Here is a 22107-nt window from a genome sequence, read left to right as displayed (position 1 = left end):
CTACCATATTTCTGTGATCTACAGACGCTGATTACAATTAAAGGAGGACTGCTGAAGCAGTTTTATATACTCTAACCTCCTTTTGGTTCTTGTCTTGGGCTAATCACTCAAGCTAAAAAAGTTCAGCGATTTCTATCCTGCAGAATTAAAGGTTTTGTGCACTGATGGTAACTTTACCCACAGCTTTGCAGACTTCTGTTTGTCAGGTTAAGTTAGTTTGCCTTTGGTGATGAAAGCGACAGAGTATTTGAAACTGATCTGTAGCTGTCGCCCCTGGGATGGCTGCAGGGTGACGTACCACCGATCACTAAGGATCACGAGCCCCAGAGCTCTAAAATTCTCATCAATGAAATGCACACCATCCCAGAGTGTCAATCAAAGCAAATAATGATCGCTTGGAAGGCCAGTGGCTACACAAGGCAGCACAGGGCTGTATAGGGTAGTCTGGGCTGAAAAGACTGCAGGGTGCACATTTCAGAATGATAAAGCAAAGAAGAGAAAAATAAATACATTATGCCAAAGGCAAATTGACATCTCTATTGGAAAACTGTACAAACAGAAAACAGCACACTTAAAATCAATGTAAAATAGCAACTAGATGCTTTTGGAATGATTTAAATCTTAAAGGTTCATCCTGTATATAAACATTTCTATCAGGATACAGCCACATGTCTGAATGCATTCTGGATGTACATATGATACAATGATATAATATGTTGTCTGCAATAATCACCCAACCATTTAAAGACTTACAAACAAAGCAGACAGTTTTCCTTGGGTTTGTCTTATTGCTTTGGCATGAAAAATGGTATTTTGTCTCATTTTCAAGCACCTCGTTCTATTTTATCTACTTTCAACTATGGCCAGAAACAAAACAAAGCTACTCAAAAATATGTCTGAGATCGTATGTGCCTACACGCAATAAAAATGTAGCCTAAGGCCTATACCGAATTTGATCTACCGAGCTGAACAATTCTTCATTCCTTCAGTTGTCTTGAAGCATGCACACCACCATCTGTCTTCCCAGAAATCAATGCAACAATCTGTTTAACAGATACCTCAAATAGCTAAAAAACGAAAGAAGTTGCTGTAAATCTATCACCATTTCGCGAGAATGTCACGAACAGAGAGATGGCATTGCTGCTATTTTGTTATTCTTTCATATGGGATTGGACAGAGTGATACGTTTTTTAGTACAGGCCTCAGATCAGCGGATCAAAATGAATTTGTGCTCTAGATCTTGACTGATTCAACTCCCAGAGCATTTCAGTCTTGTCCCTTTGTAGCTTCTGCAGCAGACACTACCAGACCACCACAATCACACACTATGAGTGAGACCAGACATGCTTCTGGAGCCTATCATATGTGTATTTTTCCTTTGATAGACAAACATTGTAGATAACACATAAGGGGCTTGTGTGACATGTTGAACTTCACCCTGACCGGGACAACAACTTGACCCCTTGTGCAGCATAGAAGGCATTCTTTTTCCCCTTGTGTTGTTATGTTTCACAGCGAGCCTCCAAGGTCAGGATACCTCAGGCTTCGGGTGGTCCGGGCACTTTGTCTGCTGTGCATGTGTGTCATCACCAACCACAAGAGCTGAGGGCTCAGCCATGAGCGAGAATATTTGACGGCTGATAACTTCAAAGAACAACGATCCAGGGACGGCTGTCGTGATCTAAATTCCATTGCTTACACTAAAGCACAGAAAGGTTGCGACCCACGCGTAACAAGTATAAAATCCAGCCCTCCAACTTTTACAGTAAACCTTTTTCTTTAGAATAATTAAAACTCTCATGGGCTGCATCAATACACCAGCAAAACTTTAAATAAGTTTATGATCCAAACCTAATCGTAGCTTGAAGCCTCCTTTTCACGTTGCATGTAATCTGAAAATCTGCAAGAGCATCACTTGTTGTCACCAGCAGTGGAGGGCATAGCTGGACATCGAGGGCCATGATTAATAGGTGATAAGAGTGGCATCTTTACAAGCGACACGAAAACGAGCCTCAGGCAAGAGATATGAGACTTGGCCAGAGCACTACTGCCAGAGCTCTCCATTCAATCAGTGAGGATGACAGAAAGAGCCTTAGCGGGATCGGTGTAAAGCGCTGAGCCACTGCAGGAGGCTAGCAGGTGGGGTGGGAAAAACTATTCCTTAAACCAGGTGTTAAGAGGCCTTGCACGGTAACCTTCTGCAAGCTGCTTATGCATCACAGTAAATTGAGGAGGGTAAGCAGCAGCAATACAAGTTGTTGAATTCTGGGGGATGGGGGTGTAATGTAACATACAGAAAAGGATAGATGACTAATGAATAAGTCTTGTTTGCTTTGACACACTGCAGCTCATTCTGCTGATCCCTTCACAGCCAACTATGTTCTGTGTGCACTTTATTCCGATTTCAGACACAACTTCATCCAAGTAAGTTCCTTGAATTCCACAAGGAAAATTTTGATGTACAAAGGGCAAACGGAGATCAGAACACTAAAAGCTTCACATCATGAAAGCATATTGCAGATTTGTATTACTGAAGTTCATACTGATGTTGCACAGCTTGCACACGTTCTGTTTTTCCCTGAACAATTTAAATCAGTGGAGGTACAATTATTATTTTTATGGACTTTTACACTTTCTAAATATTCTTTTAGATTTGCATTAATTGCTGAAGATGTTTTAAATATCATATACAAAGTAAATACTAAAATAAAGCGACGTGCTGGTAAGTTCATACTCAAGCAGCAGTTCCAGGGCTGAAAAATGAAGTCAATATAGACATTACAAAAAGAATACAGTTAACAGTTCCTAGAATGACCACTTAAAGTTAGCTGCAAGAGCAACCCGTCCCCACCACCCCCACGTAAAATTCAAAAACTGTATAGGAAAGTCCAATGTAGACTCTACATCTAAAAGGTGAACCCAAAAGTTTAACCTGTTCTTTCTAATAGCCGGCAAAAGCAGACCCTTCTGGTTCAATTCAGACTGTGGCTGTGAGAAAATGATCATTTTGTAATTATGATTTCTGATGTTAGTCAGAAAGGGCAATAAAGAAGGTCATGCTTTATGGTGTGTCTTTTGTAAGGTAGCGATTAACCAGACCTTATGCATTCACACTTTTGTTCAACACATTCAGCTTCACTAATACCAAGACGGCGAGAGCCAAAAGTGGATCTACCGGTGGTGGAGTGATTAGCACGTTGACTGACAGAAAGAAGGTTCTGGGTTTGAACTCTTACCTCGACCTTTCTTTAAGCCTTTCAGTGCAAATATATGTATGCATGTTAATTGGTGATTGTCTGTTCTTGGCAATAGATTGCAAAATTGCTGTATGAATGTACACTTTATATATAACTTGTAATCTACAGCCCTTTGAATGGTCAGTAAGGCTGATAAAGCATCATAGAAATGTGAGTATCCATGACATATAGCTACAGTCTATAGTTACATAGACATATTTACAGACTTTTTAAGCCATGTTCTCCTTTTATAAAAGCAGGTTTTATAACTCCTGGACTTGAAAACTATAAAGGCTAAAATTGTGCATTATCAGGGTTGTAGCCTCTCTGAGTGACAGGTGTTTGCAGGTTAAATCTGATTAGCCTGGTTGTCTGTTACCACCGCAGCTGATTTGAAACAGGTTTGGTTTGGTGACTTTTGGCAGATTTTTAATGCAAATACTTTGGTTTTAGCACTAATTAGCAGCTGTGAATGCACCTATCTAAATAAGATAGCTAGCATTAGCTGTTCACTTAGCACTGCTCTCTCATCCAAATATGGTCACCTCTGGTGACAAGGAAGACATGATGAAAAAGCCCTAATGCAAATTTCAATTATTGAAAATGGACATTCACAAATAAGTGGCTGAAGTCACAGTGGCTACGCCCATTTACATTTATATACAATTATTTATAGCTTTAATTACTGACTTTACACTATGCAGTTCAATGGCTTTGCTCGTGTCTTACCTAAGTGGGGCACTGGTTCTGATAGAAGGATGGTTGTGTTGGTGCGGGACAGGGAGGGTGTCAAGCTGCGCTAGAGTCAATAGCTTTAAGCATCTTTGGAGCTCATGACATAGTGGAGCAGCAGCGTGGCCTTGGAGTCATGCTGGATGAGCCACCATGCCTGTCAGTATATTGATTGATACCAGTGGAGGGGTCACGCCATGCTCAACTCCGCACTCAACAATAAGTCCTTCACACAAGTCCTACAACTTCATCAACAAACTATCACACTACCCCACGTGTAGGTCCCATCTGAAAAGAAGATGGGACCTAGATGTCCATTTTGATGTCCATTTTCCATTGATTCAAATACATTTCAGTTAAATAAAATAGTTCTTATTAAAGAAATCATATATTTCTTATTAAAGAAATCATATATTTTATACCACAATGAAAAGGGATCATTCGGTGCATCCCTAATTAAAATTCCAAAAGAATTCATCTACTATAGTTTAGGATTCTCTGTGGATGCTAAAGAGAAAGGGAGACATGTAAAAAGGGTTTAAAGGTATGTGCCCCAGAAATCAGTTTTCCAGCTGAGGATTTTGGTTTTATTTGCAAAGATCATGATGAAGCAGTTAAATCACAAAAACAGCATAGTATTATGTTCATACTGATTCTACAGTCATGCATATATGCACAAAATATTCTGCCAATTCATGAATCATATGCACTTAGCAATATTACTGGAAATGCTATAGGGATGTCAAAACAATCCATTTCATTTTTGTTGAAGGGTCTCTGCTGAACTTACATTTTACATGAAACGTTGCTTGATAGCCAGTTTTCATACTTACTGTCTGATTCGGTGGATTTGACAGAACGAAAGATTTGTTGCACTCACAGACACAAATAGATCTATACTCCAGACTTAACTTCACCTAAAAGTTCTTTGATGTTGCAGTTCTATATACTGAAAATCATTCTGAAATGTATGTGGTTGAATATGGATAACAGTTTTTCGATATGAATTAAAGAATTTTAGGTTTTGCTCAGTTTAACCTTCCTAGAAGACTGACCTTGATGTGTTTTTCTCTCACCAAAGCCGTTGGTGGTTGGCACTGCACGGCAGGCCATAAATCACAAATTCCAGCTTCCAGTGATGTCAGTCCTTTGCATCTTGTGTTGTCACTTCACAGTGTGAAGATGTGAACACGTGGTCACTCTTTCACGCCACACACCCCTCAGTAACCCAAAAGATTTCCAATATGTTTAGGCATTTCGATGCATTTGTACATACACATATGCACAGAGCACACTACACTCATTTACATGTCAATAAAAGGGTGGGGGAAAATGAATGTGTTACAGATCAAACTAAAATTTACATAAGTTAGTCCCTCAATGCAGAACAGAGATCTAAAGCATATAGTAACATCACACCACAGGTATTTACTGTATGTGCAGACATACCCCAGAACAGTAAAATGTTTACTGTTTGCTATTTATAGAGCATGGCCGTTGACCTGGAAAACCAGATGTAGATGAAAAGCTCCACTGACTCCTCTTGATTTATAAAACCCCCCAAAACTTCAGATGGATGTAAATTTAAAATATATAAACAGAATGCAATGACTTGCAAATTATTTAAATCCTATATTTCTGTAAAAATAGTACAAAGGCACGACATTAAATGCTAAAAAATTTGATTTTATTTTTAGATATTAATGCAGCATTTTGAATTTGATGTAGCAACACATTTAAATAAAAAGTTATAGGCAACAAAAAACACATGAAACACGGTGAAACATCTCACATTTAACTAGTAACAGGATAGTAACCTCACTAACCTGCAACTTCAGAGTTTTCAGAGTCTTTCATATATATATATATATATATATATATATATATATATATATACCACCTCTTGAAAAAAAAAGTGATTGTATTTGAATTAAAAAGAAAGAACACATGTTGAAAGCTGCCAGACATTCATTAAATCATATCAAACTACTAGCAAAATTCTATCTACTTAATTCCTTGTGCTCTCAGTTCTAGAGAAGTACTTTTTTGCTATTAGTTACCATAAACCCCAGAAAGGCCTTATTACTGGCAAACACCAACTATTAAAGCCAAGAAGTAATAAAATCTGTATCCGAAAGATCTTATGACTTATAGGGATTTGTATTTTTCGTGCTGCTGAAGATTTACAACTGCAATTATTCATGGGTAGCAAGACAGTCCCAGTTTAGTAAAGTTTTATTGCTCTCTTCAAATTCTTGTTGCCAATCTCTGAGTCTGTGTTTCAGCAAATTCCTTTTGATACTGAGAAAAGAACCTAAACAATGCACATGATCTCCTGATGGTTTTAAATGATTGAAGAATTGACCAGAATGTGCAGACATTATTTTAATATATATATATATATATATATATATATATATATATATATATATATATATATATATATCGAGCACGATATAAGATATATCGAGCACACCATTTGTGTTTACATACGGTGGATAATTTAGATGTAGTCTACACTACAAAAGGAGCTTTACATATGTTGCTTTATTTAAACAGTTACACCTTGCTATAAAATTGTCAGCACTATTAATCGGGCTCAAAGATAATGTATGATGATCTACCTTTGATTTGCAAAGCTGCCTATTGTCTCATGTTTCTGATCTATAGTGGGTGACCTCCTGTGATTACAAAAGTGAATGTCATGCGTTTCCATCCTATCCTGAGATCGTGAGAATACTCCAGGCTTTGCTCACAGTAATTAGTACTTGGTCACGAAAATCAAATAACATGCAGTCAATAAAGGCAAGCAGGTACAAATAAAATGGAAAAATAATGGGGAGATGGGGATTATGGCAGCCACACTCATGGGTCAGTTGAACTACCAACTGTAACTAGAAAAATTTGCATTTCCTGCGAAAATGCAGTGTGGATGCTTAAAGCTGAAGCTGTATGCAAAAAGTAGCTGAAAAAGCTGAAAAGTTGCAGAAATTGTAAAAACTTTGCAGAAGCAAAAGAAGTTTGCTAAAATGGAATAACTTAGCAGAACTGCAGTATCTTAGAAGAAACATAATACTTGGCAGAAATACAATAGCATAGCAGAATTTAGCAGAAATATTGTAACTTACCAGAAACATGATAACTTCTCAAAAATACAAGAATTTAGGAGAAATAGTATAAGATAACAGAAAGAATATATTTAGCCAAAAATACTTAAACATTACAGAAACACTATGATTTAGAAAAATAGTACAACAGAGCAGAAATATTGTGATTTACCAGAGACACTGTGATGAACTATGAATATTGTAATTTTAAATTAAGACTATGTTTTAGCACAAATATTATAATTTGGCAGAAATACTATAATTTAGCAGAAATACTATATTAAGCACAAATCCTATAAAAAGCAGAAATGGTATGATTAAGCATAAATACTACATTTAGTAGAAATACTTTGTTTTAGCACAAATCCCATAAAAAGCAGAAATACTGTACTATGATTTAGTAGAAAGACTATAATTAATCAGAAATACTAAATTTAGCAGAAATACTATATTAAGCACAAATCCTATGAAAAGCAGAAATAGTATGATTAAGCATAAATATTACATTTAGCAGAAATACTATATTAAGCACAAATCTTATAAAAAGCAGAAATACTATATTAAGCACAAATCCTATAAAAGCAGAAATAGTATATTAAGCACAAATCTTATAAAATAGCAGAAATAGTGTGATTTAGCACAATAGTAATAAGTTAAACAGAAAAATTGGAAAAGCAAAATGGACAGCTGAAAAAATGCTGAACATGCTGAGGTTCCCTCAAATATACTTGTTAAATGACAAAAATCAGCAAAAAAATTTATGACTGCCACACAATTACAAATATGTACACATGAGGAAACACACATGCACAGAGAGACCCACACACAAGATCCAATTCAGTCAACCAGTCTAAATATATTGAATTTGAATCTTACAATGGGATCATCCCATTAAAAGGCTTTCTCTCTCTCTCTCTCTCTCTGTCACACACACACACACACACACACACACACACACACACACACACACACACACACACACACACACACACACACACACAGGGAGAGAAAAGTGAGTTTCTAGGTCAGCCTGGGAGCTGCTGAATTTGAATCCACCAATCAGAGAGCCTGTGCACTCTTTCCCTCCAAAACAGGTGCATCCTTTTTACACACGCAGCACAGAGAGACAAAGGATCATTGCAGTCTATTTCTCATAATAACGACTCCCCTCAAACAAATGACCATAATTTCCTAACCGTAGGAGCTAGAACGGTCATTCTTACACCGTTTTGTTCAGAAGAGATGGGGGAATCTTCAAGTGTTGACAATTTAATATTAAAATATGAATTTTTAGAGATATATGACACGGATGACTTGTTGACTTAGAAGCCACGAATTCCCCAATATGCAAATTTGAATACCTGGAGCCCACATACATGATTGGCTGGCTGGGAAGCTGTGCAGGCCCTGATTTGTGGATTTGAATTCCTCAGCCCTCAGATATGATTGGCTGGCTTAGAAGCCATGAAGTCCCCAATATGCAAATTTGAATGCCTCAGGACACATATATGATTGGCTGGGAAACCGTGCAGGACCTGATTTGAAAATTTGAATGTCTAAGTCCTCACAGAGGATTGGCTGCCTGGGGACCTGGCAGAAATATATAGAAATACTATGATTAAGCATAAATACTACATTTAGTAGAAATACTATGTTTTAGCACAAATCCTATAAAAAGCAGAAATACTATAATTTAGCAGAAATACTATATTAAACACAAATCCTATAAAAAGCAGAAATAGTATGATTAAGCATAAATACTACATTTAGTAGAAATACTATGTTTTAGCACAAATCCTATAAAAAGCAGAAATACTATAATTTAGCAGAAATACCATATTAAGCACAAATCATATAAAAAGCAGAAATACTATATTAAGCACAAATTCTATAAAAAGCAGAAATACTATATTAAGCACAAATCCAATAAAAAGCAGAAATACTGTACTATGATTTAGTAGAAAAACTATAATTAATCAGAAATACTAAATTTAGCAGAAATACTATATTAAGCACAAATACTATGAAAAGCAGAAATAGTATGATTAAGCATAAATACTACATTTAGCAGAAATACTATATTAAGCACAAATCCTATAAAAGCAGAAATAGTATATTAAGCACAAATCTTATAAAATAGCAGAAACAGTATGATTTAGCACAATAGTAATAAGTTAAACAGAAAAATTGGAAAAGCAAAATGGACAGCTGAAAAAATGCTGAACATGCTGAGGGTCCCTCAAATATACTTGTTAAATGACAAAAATCTGCAAAAAAATTTATTACAGCCACACAATCACAAATATGTACACATGAGGAAACACACATGCACAGAGAGACCCACACACAAGATCCAATTCAGTCAACCAGTCTAAATATATTGAATTTAAATCTTAGAATGGGATCATCCCATTAAAAGCCTTTCTCTCTCTCTCTCTCTCTCTCTCTCTCTGTCACACACACACACACCCAATATGCAAATTTGAATGCCTCAGGACACTTATTTGATTGGCTGGGAAACTGTGCAGGCCCTGATTTGAAAATTTGAATGTCTCAGTCCTCACAGAGGATTGGCTGCCTGGGGACCTGGCAGAAATATATAGAAATACTATTATTAAGCATAAATACTACATTTAGTAGAAATACTATGTTTTAGCACAAATCCTATAAAAAGCAGAAATACTATAATTTAGAACAAATAGTATAAAAAGCAGAAATACTATAATTTAGCAGAAATACTATGTTAGGCACAAATCCTATAAAAAGCAGAAATACTATAATTTAGCAGAAATACTATGTTAGGCACAAATCCTATAAAATAGCAGAAATACTATAATTTAGCAGAAATACTATGTTAGGCACAAATCCTATAAAATAGCAGAAATACTATAATTTAGCAGAAATACTATATTAGGCATAAATCCTATGAAAAGCAGAAATAGTATGATTTAGCAGAAATACTGTATTTAGCACAAGTACCGAAAAGTACCAGAAATACTATGATTTAGCAGAATAGTAATAACTTATTGAAACACAAATGCACAGAGGGACACACAAACACAGGCTCTAATCCAGTCAACCAGTCTAACTATGTTCAATTTAAATCCTACAATGACATGCTGTCAAATAAGGGCAGGGTTCTCTCTCTCCCACTAAACACACACACACACACACACACACACACACACAGACACAGAGGGAGAGAGCGGCCGAATTTAAATCCACCAATCAGAGTGGCTGTTTACGTTTTCCCGCCAAAACAGGTGCATCGTTTTACACACGCAGGACAGAGAGGCACAGGATTATTGCAGCCTATTTCTCATAGTGAGGACTCCCCTCAAACAAATGACCATAATTTCCTAACCGTAGGGGCTAGAGTGGTCATTCTTACACCGTTTTGTTCAGAAGAGATGGGGGAATCTTCCAGTGTTAACAATTTATCATTAAAATATGAATTATTAAAGATATTTGACTTGTAATGCACCATAACTGAGTAGAGCGAAGCAAAAACTGCCTTGACTTGCCCTCAAACAACGCTTTCTAACTCTAAATCTATTTGGAGTATCGATATCATTCTTTCACCGTAAGAGACAGCAGGCTTTGGTGAACAATCATGGAAATTTTCAGGTCTCTGTGGAAATCCAACAAAAAGTTATGACGAGAGAAAAAAGTGGTTCATTTCCACAGTTTGAAATCTGAAGAAATCTGAGCGAAGGACAAATTTCCTACCCTCAAACAAGTCCAACTCATTTCAGAACGGTAATAGGTGAGAAAGAAATTCTTGAATTGTGAGCGTCACGAGTGTCTGAAGATATACCGGGACAAGCCTCATGTCTTAACTTTGCTTCGTTAAGGAGATATGACGATTCGAATATGCCTCTCATTACAGAAATGCAGCGGTGATTTTGAACAAACTCTCCATTGACTTTATATGGAGAGTTTTCTGACCTTGTGTTAGTCTGAGGAGATTTGCCAAAATTCTATAAATCCCACAACAATGATGGTGACATTTTCTGAAAGCCAGCAAAAATACCTACGTTTTGATGTATAATTTGTGGAAGTTGAGTGAAAATTGAGCAAGTAGCAAGAAGTTGTTCGGACATGAAGTGAAAATTGCAAAACCTTCAGTGACACACTGGAAGCCAAGAGCATAGCAACCATAACAACGCATGTATTTTGTGAAAAATCACAATTGTGCAACTCAAAACTTTAAGAGGCATAAAAGTAAAATGGTAAAAGATTTGAAAAAGCTGAATCATACATGAATAGCCCAATAATTTGTGAACATTTTAAAGTTTGAATGGTTGTTCTAGGTGAAAGTATGAGGAAGTAGTTAAGTTTCAAAAACAAGCAAAATTTAGCAGAATTTTGGAAGTTTCCCATTCATTTCAATGGGACAAATTAAAGGAAAAAAGTGGAATATTTTAAAAAGTATAATAGCAAAAAATAGCAAAAGTCATAGCGATCATTAGCAGAAATAGCAGAATAGTTTAAAATTTGAACGGTGAAAATCGGCTGAAAATTGTGGAAGTAGTTAAGTGCCAAAAAGTGTACGGAAGCAACTGGAATAATAAAGTAGAATAAAGAATAAAGAGAAACAGGAACTCAATAGTGTGGATGCTTAAAGCATCCACACAATTATAAACTCTATGTATAAAGTGGCTGTAGCGAGCATTCATCCACTGTAACCCAGTTCCTTTCTTTTCCTGGAGCATCGAGTTAGCTTTTTTGGTGATTCTTTGTTTATTAAGCCAGATTTAACTGTATTCGTATGAGAGGATGAAGTGCTTAGCTTGGTTCACGAAGCGCATGCAACCAGGGCTCAAATGTGAGCATCAAAAGGTCTCGAAAACTCCTCAAGCAGCCACTTGAGGCTGGTTTCAAAATATGATCCTTACCCATAGATTACCAAACTAAAATGACTACCAAGAGTCAAAGAAAAAGGCACAAAGTTATACTGGTGCTTTCCTTTTACCTCGAACGTTGGAGCTGAAAATGACGTCATACCCAAGTTGACAGCGTTCCTGTAGCAGTAGTCAGAAAAACTGGCGTTCGTTTGCTCCCTAGCAAGTTAGCCTTTCAGTTTTCACTGGAATATAACACAAACACTTTTTTCCCTCCCCCCATTAAAAACACTGCTGTAGCGCATTCATGAATACACCCTGGTTTAGTTTCTGTATGGCTTATTTAGTGAGTCACAAACATCTAACAGTGATAATGCAGACTACAAATTATTTAACTTGATCTTTTACTGATGGACATTAAACAATTCTATTTTTCAGGAATGAAGGATAAAACTGCATATTAACCCCTGAAGTCAGGACCTGACCTTATGCTAAGGTAAATGGATCTTCACACAGGGCTGCAATAGCATAAAGCAAATGTAAAGATTGACCTGCAGTCAGGCAGCCGCCATTAATAAGCAGCTGAAAGTGAAATCTGCATATTTCAATATCTCATCTAACATGTGCAGGCTGAACCACTTATGATGGCACAATCAAACTGAACATTTTACTATGACTCTGTCTGTGGTTTTTATTTTTTTTATATTTATCAATTCACATACAATGAATAAATATCAGATTTTCAGTTTTTTTAATAACATTATTATCATCTGCTCAACCAACAAGATGATTAATACCCCCCACTACTGGCCATGAGTCAGCATGTATCATATGCTCATGCTCAAAAAAATGCTAAAACTAGGAGAAATCAGGTTTGGGTCACAACTGAATGGACATATGGACAGAATGATACTGAGTCAGGGGGGGAATGAACATTTGGCTCAAGCTACACAACCTGATGAATATTAGGGGCCCCTGGACAAGCCTTCTTGCTCAGTGACCTAATGTACCCAGAACAGCTGTGTGAGGCTGCTTAGCAGTTAGGCCTGGATGACAAGTCATTGCTCAGCTTGATATATGAACTATTACATGTGAAACAGAATGGTATGGTGGTGGTAGTGGTGGTTGTGTGTGTGTGTGTGTGTCTGTACTTGGATTAATATGTTCTTATCATGCGTGTTTAGGGAGTCAAGCTTTTGGTCAAAGGCAGCTAAAAGTTATTAAAATATTGGTCTTTGCAGCTCTTGCCGATAAGAAAAACACTAAAGCAACTTAAGGCACAATTATATGAAAAATATGTTATGTATGTGGGGGTAACTGGATACATGTACAAATGGAAATATCTAAAGTCCATGAGTATCTTTATTTCACCAGTTTCTCACTTTCTCATCAACACTGACACTTTTCAGACAGGCAGACTGACCTTCCTGCAGCAAGCACAAAAGTAACACAACACAAAAGTAAAAATTTGCCTTCAGAAAACAGAACCAAGGCCTGACATTTATTACAGAAATTTTAACAGATACGATCAGGTACAGGTACGTTGTGCTTCATTTACATTTACAAAGATGCAGAGTGAGAACACAGGTCCAAATTAAGTCATTTACAAACTTGAGTCAGAATAACAAAACAATTCAACTGCTTTAAGAACAGTGTTAGATACGTTGGGAAACATATATTGCAGCTTTGCAGCCTAACTGTATTGCATTTTTTAATAGCCAGTATCCAGGTACCTAAAACACACACACACACAAAACACACATTTAGGCAGCAGTACTTTCAACAACTTAAAAATTGTAAAGACAGTTAAATACTCTAATGAAGCAATATTTATTTATTTCTGTGTGGAGTCATTTTTCTAATTGATATAAAATTAGTTTTCGGTGCTGTCAACAAAGCAAAGGTGGCTATTTTAAGGAATCTAAAAAATAAGACATATAAGAGTTATTTATCATTTTTTTCTCTGACACATAATTCCATATATCTTGCTTCATATATTTGCTGTCTTCAGCATATATCTATAATGTAGAAAGTAATAAAAATAAAGAAAAAAAAAAAACATTGAATGAGAAGGTGTGTCCAAAGTTTTGACTGGCAGTGTGTATATATTACATTTAAAGACATAAAATACACTTACATTTTCAGCATCGTGCGCCAGTCCTGTATCATGATGTTCCATCTCATCATCTCTAAATTCCTTTATCACCTGTTAAATATATTCATGATAAAACAAATTAATTTAATTAATTAATTACATTTCACTGCACAAAATTCTCAAGCTATTTGGCCTTGAGTTGGTTACATTAAACCCATTTTCTTTTCAAAATAACTGCAAATAACTGAGTCATGAAAAATTTTATACACCGTGGTCAGAAAATGTGTATCTAATAAGAACTGCTTTGTGCTGAAAAGTGCTTTGTCCCCATCTGGAAACATCCAGAGAGGTAGAGTCACTCTTGACAGTATATATGAAAAAGCCACTGGTGAAATGCCAATTTTATTCCATGTGCTATGATCTGTGAAGCTGCGTTGGTGTGTGGAACTTGTCCAAATTAGAAGTTAAATAAACTTCAACCTGCATCAGTGCGCAGTAACAAATGTCAGTAGCCATTAAGTGATGTAATTGTGTAATGGCGAAAGCACTGAAGTCAAAAATGTCAAAAATCATGCTGCATAACCTTGGAGAAATTGCCTATAAAACTGTAAAACTCTCCAAGTAAACCTGAACTGTACTGAACTGCTTAGATAAACAGAAAAAATTCCACCCACGAATAGATTTAACACTGAAAGTCAACAGAGATCCAGGAAGAGAACAAGGCTGTGCCAGAGGTTTGACTGTGGTTGGCTTACATGCAAAAAAGAAAAAAAAAAGAAAATGATCCAGCTGCTAGGATTGCACTAAACAATAAATGAGTGAAACAATCAACAAAGACAGTTGTAATTTTTTAATAAATGCAATTAGAAATATGCACAAGCTAACTATAAACCCATATGGAAAAGAAATAGTAAAAACATATATGATTTACTCATGAAAGTGGCCACTTTCATGAGTAAATCATATATAAATCATATAAGGCTTGCATGATTTACTCATGAAAGTGGCCACCTTCTCATTACTTTCATATATTTTTTTAGTAAGTATACAAAACATACAAGTTTCATTATATAATTTTTCAAGGGATCTTATATGTGTTTTCACTCTTGTATGCTTTTCATACAAGTTTCATACAAGACAGATAAAAACTTTATAAGATTTATATATATCTTTTCCATATGGGAAAGACCGAGACCATTTCAGACTCATATTGGCATTAATGGGATACAGACATCATTGAATTAAATTTTCCTCAAACAAAATTTAAGGTGGTTTTATTTATTTGCTGGTTAGATAACTCTTACTTAAATGTAGTAATGTTAGTAAAAGGCGATTAGCGATTAGGTACAAAGCTGTATTAACTAGCTTGAAACTGAGTTTAATTGATTAATTATTATTTAGCGTGGCTTGTAACAATCACCATAATCAAAAACATTCAACATTATTTCCATTTTGGTATGCTAGACTCTAATCTCTTTTTTTTGGAGGGGCAGGTGCCTAATATTATCACCCTTCGGCTCCTCTTTAGACTCAGCTGTTGCCACAATCTCATAATGAACAATATGAATTTCATGCACAGTAAAGGGCAACCACAGAGCAGAGCTACGGAGATAAGAGACTCACTTGTAAGAGTTCAGTGTATCTCTCTGGGTCCTTCTCCATCAGAGTTCTTATCTGGCTGTTATAGTGTTCAGTGATACTCTCTTCCACTGCCACAGTACAGGCCATGGCCCCTTCTTTTCCCAGTAATGCAGATGATGCCCCTTCAAAAGAGAGAGATACATGCTGTTAACATTTAATGAAGAGATTTCCTACTGCTTACTGTTTATACACTTGTTAATGACACGTCAGGGAGCCATTGTGAAATTCAATAATCATTACTCTTTGATGCATTTGTTTATCTTCTCAGCAAAATTATGTCTTTATGTGTTGTACCAACCTAATACAAACCCAGCAATATTCCAGAAAGGTAACAGTGCTGTGGGGCGAACTCTGTTCTCAGCAAGAATTTCATTGAATTTCTCAAGGTGTTTCTTTTCTTGATCCCACATTTCCTGTAGGAAAAAAAGCGCAAAGTGTCAAAATTTAGGGACATATACTGATTAGGGCTGTTCGATATAACGATATATGTCAGATGACGATATAAAAACGTCTATCGTTTCATTTTACGCTATCGTTTGATTCCTGGTGTTGCAAAATAAATTGTTTATGGCAATATTTTTCCATCGTTTTGATGGTCACTGTAGTGGCTATATTAATTTCTTAAAGTTCTCTCCTTCTCTTATATTTAATATAATCACACTACGGACGGACAAGCGCCTGTTTTTATGCGTTGTCGTTAGCAACAACAACGGTAACAGCATCGCGTGTTCGCTTGTTTATTTTCCACATAAACCTTTCACAATAAAGCTCAAGATCCTGTTGAGACTTTTCAAAGTAAACTGAATCACGTGAAAGAGTATGCAGACTGTTTACGGATGAGAAGCAAAAAGGAGCCATCAGGTGCTAAAAAATAAACCTTAGACTCAAACGTTAGAACAGGCTTTTCCCCGCAGCACGCCGTGTAATAAATACTCACAAAGAAAACGGCGGCCGTTACAACTTATGTATAAAAATGTATCGTTTCATGCATCGGTTAAAACACTGGACTCCAGCTACATGACGCGCAGCTGGAAACACTTCCCCCAAGACGAGCTGCCCGAGATTCACAGAATTTACAGAAAATTTTACATTTTTGTGATTTATATCGTTATCGGACGATAGAATTCTTATATCGGGATATGAGATTTTGGTCATATCGCACAGCCCTAATACTGTGGGGGCTGTGCGATATGAAAACATACGGACACTTTTAACATAAATTAAAAAAAAAAAAAAAAAAGGGAAGGGAAAATTAAAAAAAAAAAAAAAAGGGTACAGCTGTCACTTTCATTTTTATTGCACAAAAAAAAAGTAAAAAATCAGGACCATGAGGCTAAAGTGCAAACTGCACACAGAAACAACTATCCAATGCAGCAGCTAACATGAGATCAGCTCTTTCAGTGATGAGCAATAAGGCCTCTGTTAGTTTACCCTCTATTTCTAACCATTCCTAGTTCTATGTGCCATGTCTGGAGAACTGACTGAAGGAAAGATCTTGTGTATGTCCTCGTTAGGATAAAGATCTGTGGCAGTCAGTGGGAATTTAGACTTTTTATATGGTTAACTGGTAATCATGTGACAATTCTTCTCAGGTTGTAGAAGAACCAGGATGTAATTTGCAGGGGAGTCTATATGTCCCTATAAGTAAGTTTTACTAAAGTTTTTTTAATTTAAAAAAAAAAGAGAGAGAGAAATGAACTGGATTCAGAATTTTGGGAGACTCAGAAACCCCCTAGAAATACTGTTTATCAACCACATGCCTGAGAATTAACATCAAACAGCAGTGAGATGTGCAGCCTGTTCTTTCATCTTATTGAATTTCATCAGCTGCCTGCAAGATCCTGCAGAAATCATGTGCACGGTTTACTGGCTTTACGTGATGGTGCTGCAGCTGCTGTGACAGGCTGATGGAGAGGAACAGACATGCTCGTATGTAAAAAGATCAACCCTAATACGGGCATCTTTCGATGCATCATTCAGCTTATTTCATTTAAAATATTGTATTTAAGAGGAAGGAAGAAGAAGGAAGATTTAAATGGATTGTTACGCTCGACTGGATTGCCTTTGTCCAAAGAGGCAAACATGACACTAAGAGTACTATGCATAATCATTTAATTAAAGGTAATTTGAGTATTCTTGTAAAAGCTGCTGTTATGTTTAAATTTATATAATAATTCAATAAACTTAACCACAGCAACAACTGGGGGCTGAACCCCCTGTTATTTATTTGTTTTTTTTAAATAAATTATAATCTTGGTGTGACACAGAAGTAATGAAATGATCAGTTTATATCAGTTTATTCGGTTAATACCTGAATGAATGGCCCAGTCTTCGATCGACCCAACACTGCCATCTGGCCGGCGTAGATGCGGTTGGCTCCATATTCTCCAGCATGGTCCACGCGCAGCATCCGGTGCACCATCTCCTTCTCCTCACTGTCGCGCGGGGGCGGAATTACTCCGTAAGCGCGAGAGCTCTGCTGCAGAGTTAGTGCTAAAACAAAGTAAAAGACGTATGTAAAGCTCCTTCAGTCAACCGCCTTGAAGCTGAAACATTTATAATTACACGACTCTTAAGTGCCCACTATGAAGGTCACGCATTTACTTCGTTTACAAACTAAGTAAATGTCAAGAGTTTGAGTTGAGAAAACTGACAATGACGAGTAATCTATCAAATATTTGATTTAGGCTACATTACGTTTACAAGTGTAGACCCAGTCTAGTCTTACACCTACAGATAAACGTAAACTGTGTGCACTGATAGACGCTACATACTGTGAGGGTTAGATAAGTGTTTTTAGCATGTAGCACCGTAGCTTCCAGGTATCACTGCTTACCTCTGCATTTTAAACACTGACGAATCATCGCTGTGCTATTACTCTGTGGCCAGTGGCAAAAAACTCTAAGTGCGGCTGTCTGCATGATAGTCCGGTAATGGTTTAACTAGCTGTGTAATTAAAAAAAAACATGCATCAAACTGACATTGAACGCCAGTAACTGCACGTAACGGACGTCTGCTCTTCTTCTTCGTTTATTTAATTGCGGGCGCCAACTAGCGTTTAGGATGTGTTACCACCACCTATCGAGTTTCCCTCCCTGGCAGGAGGAATATTTTCTCTGTCAACCATCGTGTTTCTGAATTAGGTGAACTAAAATTAAACTAAAAACTACGTTTTTGAAGTTTTTGGAATAATAAGTTAAATTGAGGAAAATAAAAACCAGTCAGCTTTTTTTGTTGTAACACAGCCTGGCTGATGATCAGACTTGTTGACAAGATAGCTGCCTAAACAGTAAAGTGTTATATTTTGATCATGATACCTATTTTGAAGGTCGCAAATATTGATCATGCCATTTTATTATATTTAAAAGTCAGGACGAGGCATTAACCCATTACAGTTGGTTGCTGGTTATTCTAATGTGTGAAGCACAGAAAGAAATTTATAGGTTTTGCTATAATTGGTTGGGCGTGTTGCACAAACTAATTAGTAAAATAAACTGAGAAGTAAAAGAGGTTTCTGAACAGCCACGTTCAGGACAAAATAACCTTGCTTCACTACAATGTGTCCAATAATTTTTGAGGAATAGTGATTCTTGTGAGTTGTCCCTTCACCTCAGCCTTCATATGACTCTCTAAGCAGGACTGCTGTGGTTAAAAAATAAAAATAAAAATTCAGAAAATTCTTCCAAATGGCATTGAAACTAGCTTAGCTGTTTCAGGCTGTTTTTGCTGTGCGTGTTATACTAAAAGAGTATGAAATACTAATATGCAGTAAGTGAAAGTAGCAATACAACAGTGTTAAAATACAATACAATCCCAGCCTATCTAAGCCTATCCCAACTGATTACCACTCCTACTCAGGGCAAATATATAGAGACAGAAAAACACTTACTACATGAGCATATCTTTGAACTGCTGGAGAAAACTGGAGTACCCGATGGAAACCTACACAGGCACATGGAGAACATGGAAAATTAATTTAAATTCAATTTAATTCATATAGTGACAAATCACAGTAGCATCGCCACCTCAAGACAGTTTATACTGTAAGGTAAAGACCCTACAATAGTACAGAGAAAACCTCAACAATCTGATGACCCTCTATGAGCAAGCACTTGGCAATGGTGGTAAGGAAAAACTCCCTTGTAACAGGAAGAAACCTCTGGAAGAATTGACAGAAAAGGGGCAGCCACTCCACACAGAAATGCCCCAGTTAACCAGAGGACTCAAACTCAAGATCTTCATGTTATGTGGTGACAATGCTAACCACTCCACCATGTGCTGCCCAGACTCAAACCTCTGTTTATCCGTACTAAATACTAGTTAATGCCTCAAGAAGGAAAACCTAATCATCAGAATGGCTAATTTCAGGATTTTACACGTTATACTATAAGATATTTATTGTTGATTCATTGAGAAGTACATCTCTTTACATTCCCCAGCTTGTTTAGCTATTTTATCCCCTTGTGATTTACTCCCCATATAAGCCTGACCTATGGTTCTATAAGATGTAGTTGCACTAGTGTTTAGTATGTTTAACAGAGTGTATCTGGGCTATTTAGGTAGCCAGTTTGAAAATAATATGTCCCTGTGTAGTTTATTTTGTTCAATCCACTGTAATACTGTTACAATGTATATAATTTTGGAAACAAAGAACACCTTAGAGATCAAGTTTCCTTTGATCTGTCAATCATAACTATATCTGCCTTATTTCCTTTTTAAAAATAGTTTCTATAACTGAAATAAAACTTAATTTTCTTTAAAATAAAGATCAGAGAGAAGAACATGTCAGAATAACTACTAGAAAATGAGCTAAAGACCTCTGTGTTTCCTTATGTAACACTTTGTCTTTTACCATTTAGTCACTTCCCAAACAATTTCTTCCCTTCTGCCCCCATGCAAAATTATAGTGCATGTATTTTTCCATTATGCAAACATGTCTCTTTGTTTGCACACAGATCAAAATATCCTTAAAGGTTCGTCACAGGATGGCATGCTTTTTAACAATCATTTTATTAAAACAATAGCAAGAACCTTAAAGAGAACTGATTTATATTAAAATTTTCTGTAATGATTTTTGTCAGTACTAGAAATCAGAAATTCTCTTAACTTGGATAAAGGTCTGGAAGCAGAGGATCATCAATGAAGCTACCTTGTCTGAAGGTTTGGTTTGTTGATTTTTAATGTGAGGCTTGCAGTCAGCATGAGCAGTTTAGAATATTTTATTAAAATATTGCTTAGCTTACAAAGATACCAGCTCATATTAAGAAAACACAATGAGCTTTGAAGTACTTTATTAAAAATCATTATACCTAAAATATTCAGCACAAAGCTGCAGGCAGTTCTTTGGTGCAAGAAGAAAGCCTGAATATGTTCATCAAGATAACTGAGAAACTAAGATACATTATAAAATGTAGTCTTATTTGGTTCTTGTGCCTCCTCGTTCTCGGTGTTTGCTTCAGCATGACCAGGAAGGACTCAAAGTGTTCTGTTGTATAATCCTCCATTGAGTCACTAGCTGCTTATTGCTGTGCAGGTTCACAGGGTCAGCATTCTGGGCAACTAGTCACTAGCCTGTCGCAGGATTATATCACAACACAAACAAATCCACACTAAACACGTAATTTAGAGTTCAACCAGTTCACTCGGCCTACGTATCTTTGCCCTGTGGGAGGAAAACAAGTATTTAAAGAAAAAAGTAAATAGAGAAGAGAAAATTACCTTCTGGTCGCACATGCTCATTTTTTCTGCGTCAAACAAATCATGAGTTTGCCTTTTGTTTAGGCTTGTTATTTAAGGGAGCAGCCGGAAGTGACACAGAATTCAAGACTAAACATTCAAGCGACAAAAATTAGGGTTTTCAGGAGCAACTAGAGATGTTGCTGATAGTCAACAGATGGCAGTGTTGCACAGATTAAGACATTTAAGCAATCTGTCCTCTCCAGCTGGTCCCAGATTCCATGGCAGTTTCAACTTGTTGATATGCACTTCAGTGAGGCCTTCCCAGCATTTTTTTTTTTAAATTTTATTGTAAATAAAATAAAAGGAATTGTGAAAGTCACCGCCTTAAATCATAATAGCCTGTGGTCTAGGCCTAACCCACCACCTGTCACTGTTATTCCGCTTCATGATATTACTTTGTACTTTTATTTAGTAAAATGTTTCCTGCTTTTGATGAGTAAAAAAGAACTACTTTGACAAAGCACATCAAATAGTTAGGACAGAGGAATCTGTGGAATGATGAGGTCGGCTGCTGCATAGCTGCGATGGTCATGAGTAAACAAGGCCAGGATAGTGAATGGTGGGGTGTGTCGGTTTTGTCTGTGTGTGTGTTTGTGGTGAGACGCCCGGTTATGTGTTTCCCTATCTGTCTGTCTGACTGTGGGTGGCTACATATGTGTGGCTGCACGTCGGTAAATGTGGTTTGCCTTTGTCCTTTCTGCTGGTGTGTCGGC

General features: G+C 36.6%; 1 protein-coding gene across 1 annotated transcript; it reads right to left on the bottom strand.

Moving 5' to 3' along the window:
* Positions 1 to 13263: 13263 nt before the first annotated feature.
* Positions 13264 to 18740, bottom strand: coq7 (coenzyme Q7 homolog, ubiquinone (yeast)). The gene is made up of 6 exons (XM_026170046.1): positions 18492 to 18740; positions 17967 to 18148; positions 15954 to 16068; positions 15638 to 15777; positions 14057 to 14125; positions 13264 to 13652 (listed from the first exon to the last, which is right to left on the bottom strand). Exons 1-6 carry the CDS (start codon positions 18574 to 18576, stop codon positions 13575 to 13577), a joined length of 669 nt encoding a protein of 222 aa, XP_026025831.1. The 5' UTR covers positions 18577 to 18740; the 3' UTR covers positions 13264 to 13574.
* Between the last annotated feature and the right edge of the window lie 3367 nt (positions 18741 to 22107).

Source organism: Astatotilapia calliptera, chromosome 6, assembly GCF_900246225.1.
Source record: "Astatotilapia calliptera chromosome 6, fAstCal1.2, whole genome shotgun sequence".
In the NCBI taxonomy this organism is placed as follows: Eukaryota; Metazoa; Chordata; class Actinopteri; order Cichliformes; family Cichlidae; genus Astatotilapia; species Astatotilapia calliptera.
The sequence above is the reverse complement of the archived record's forward strand: the minus strand, read 5'-3'. Positions and strand labels throughout refer to the sequence as shown.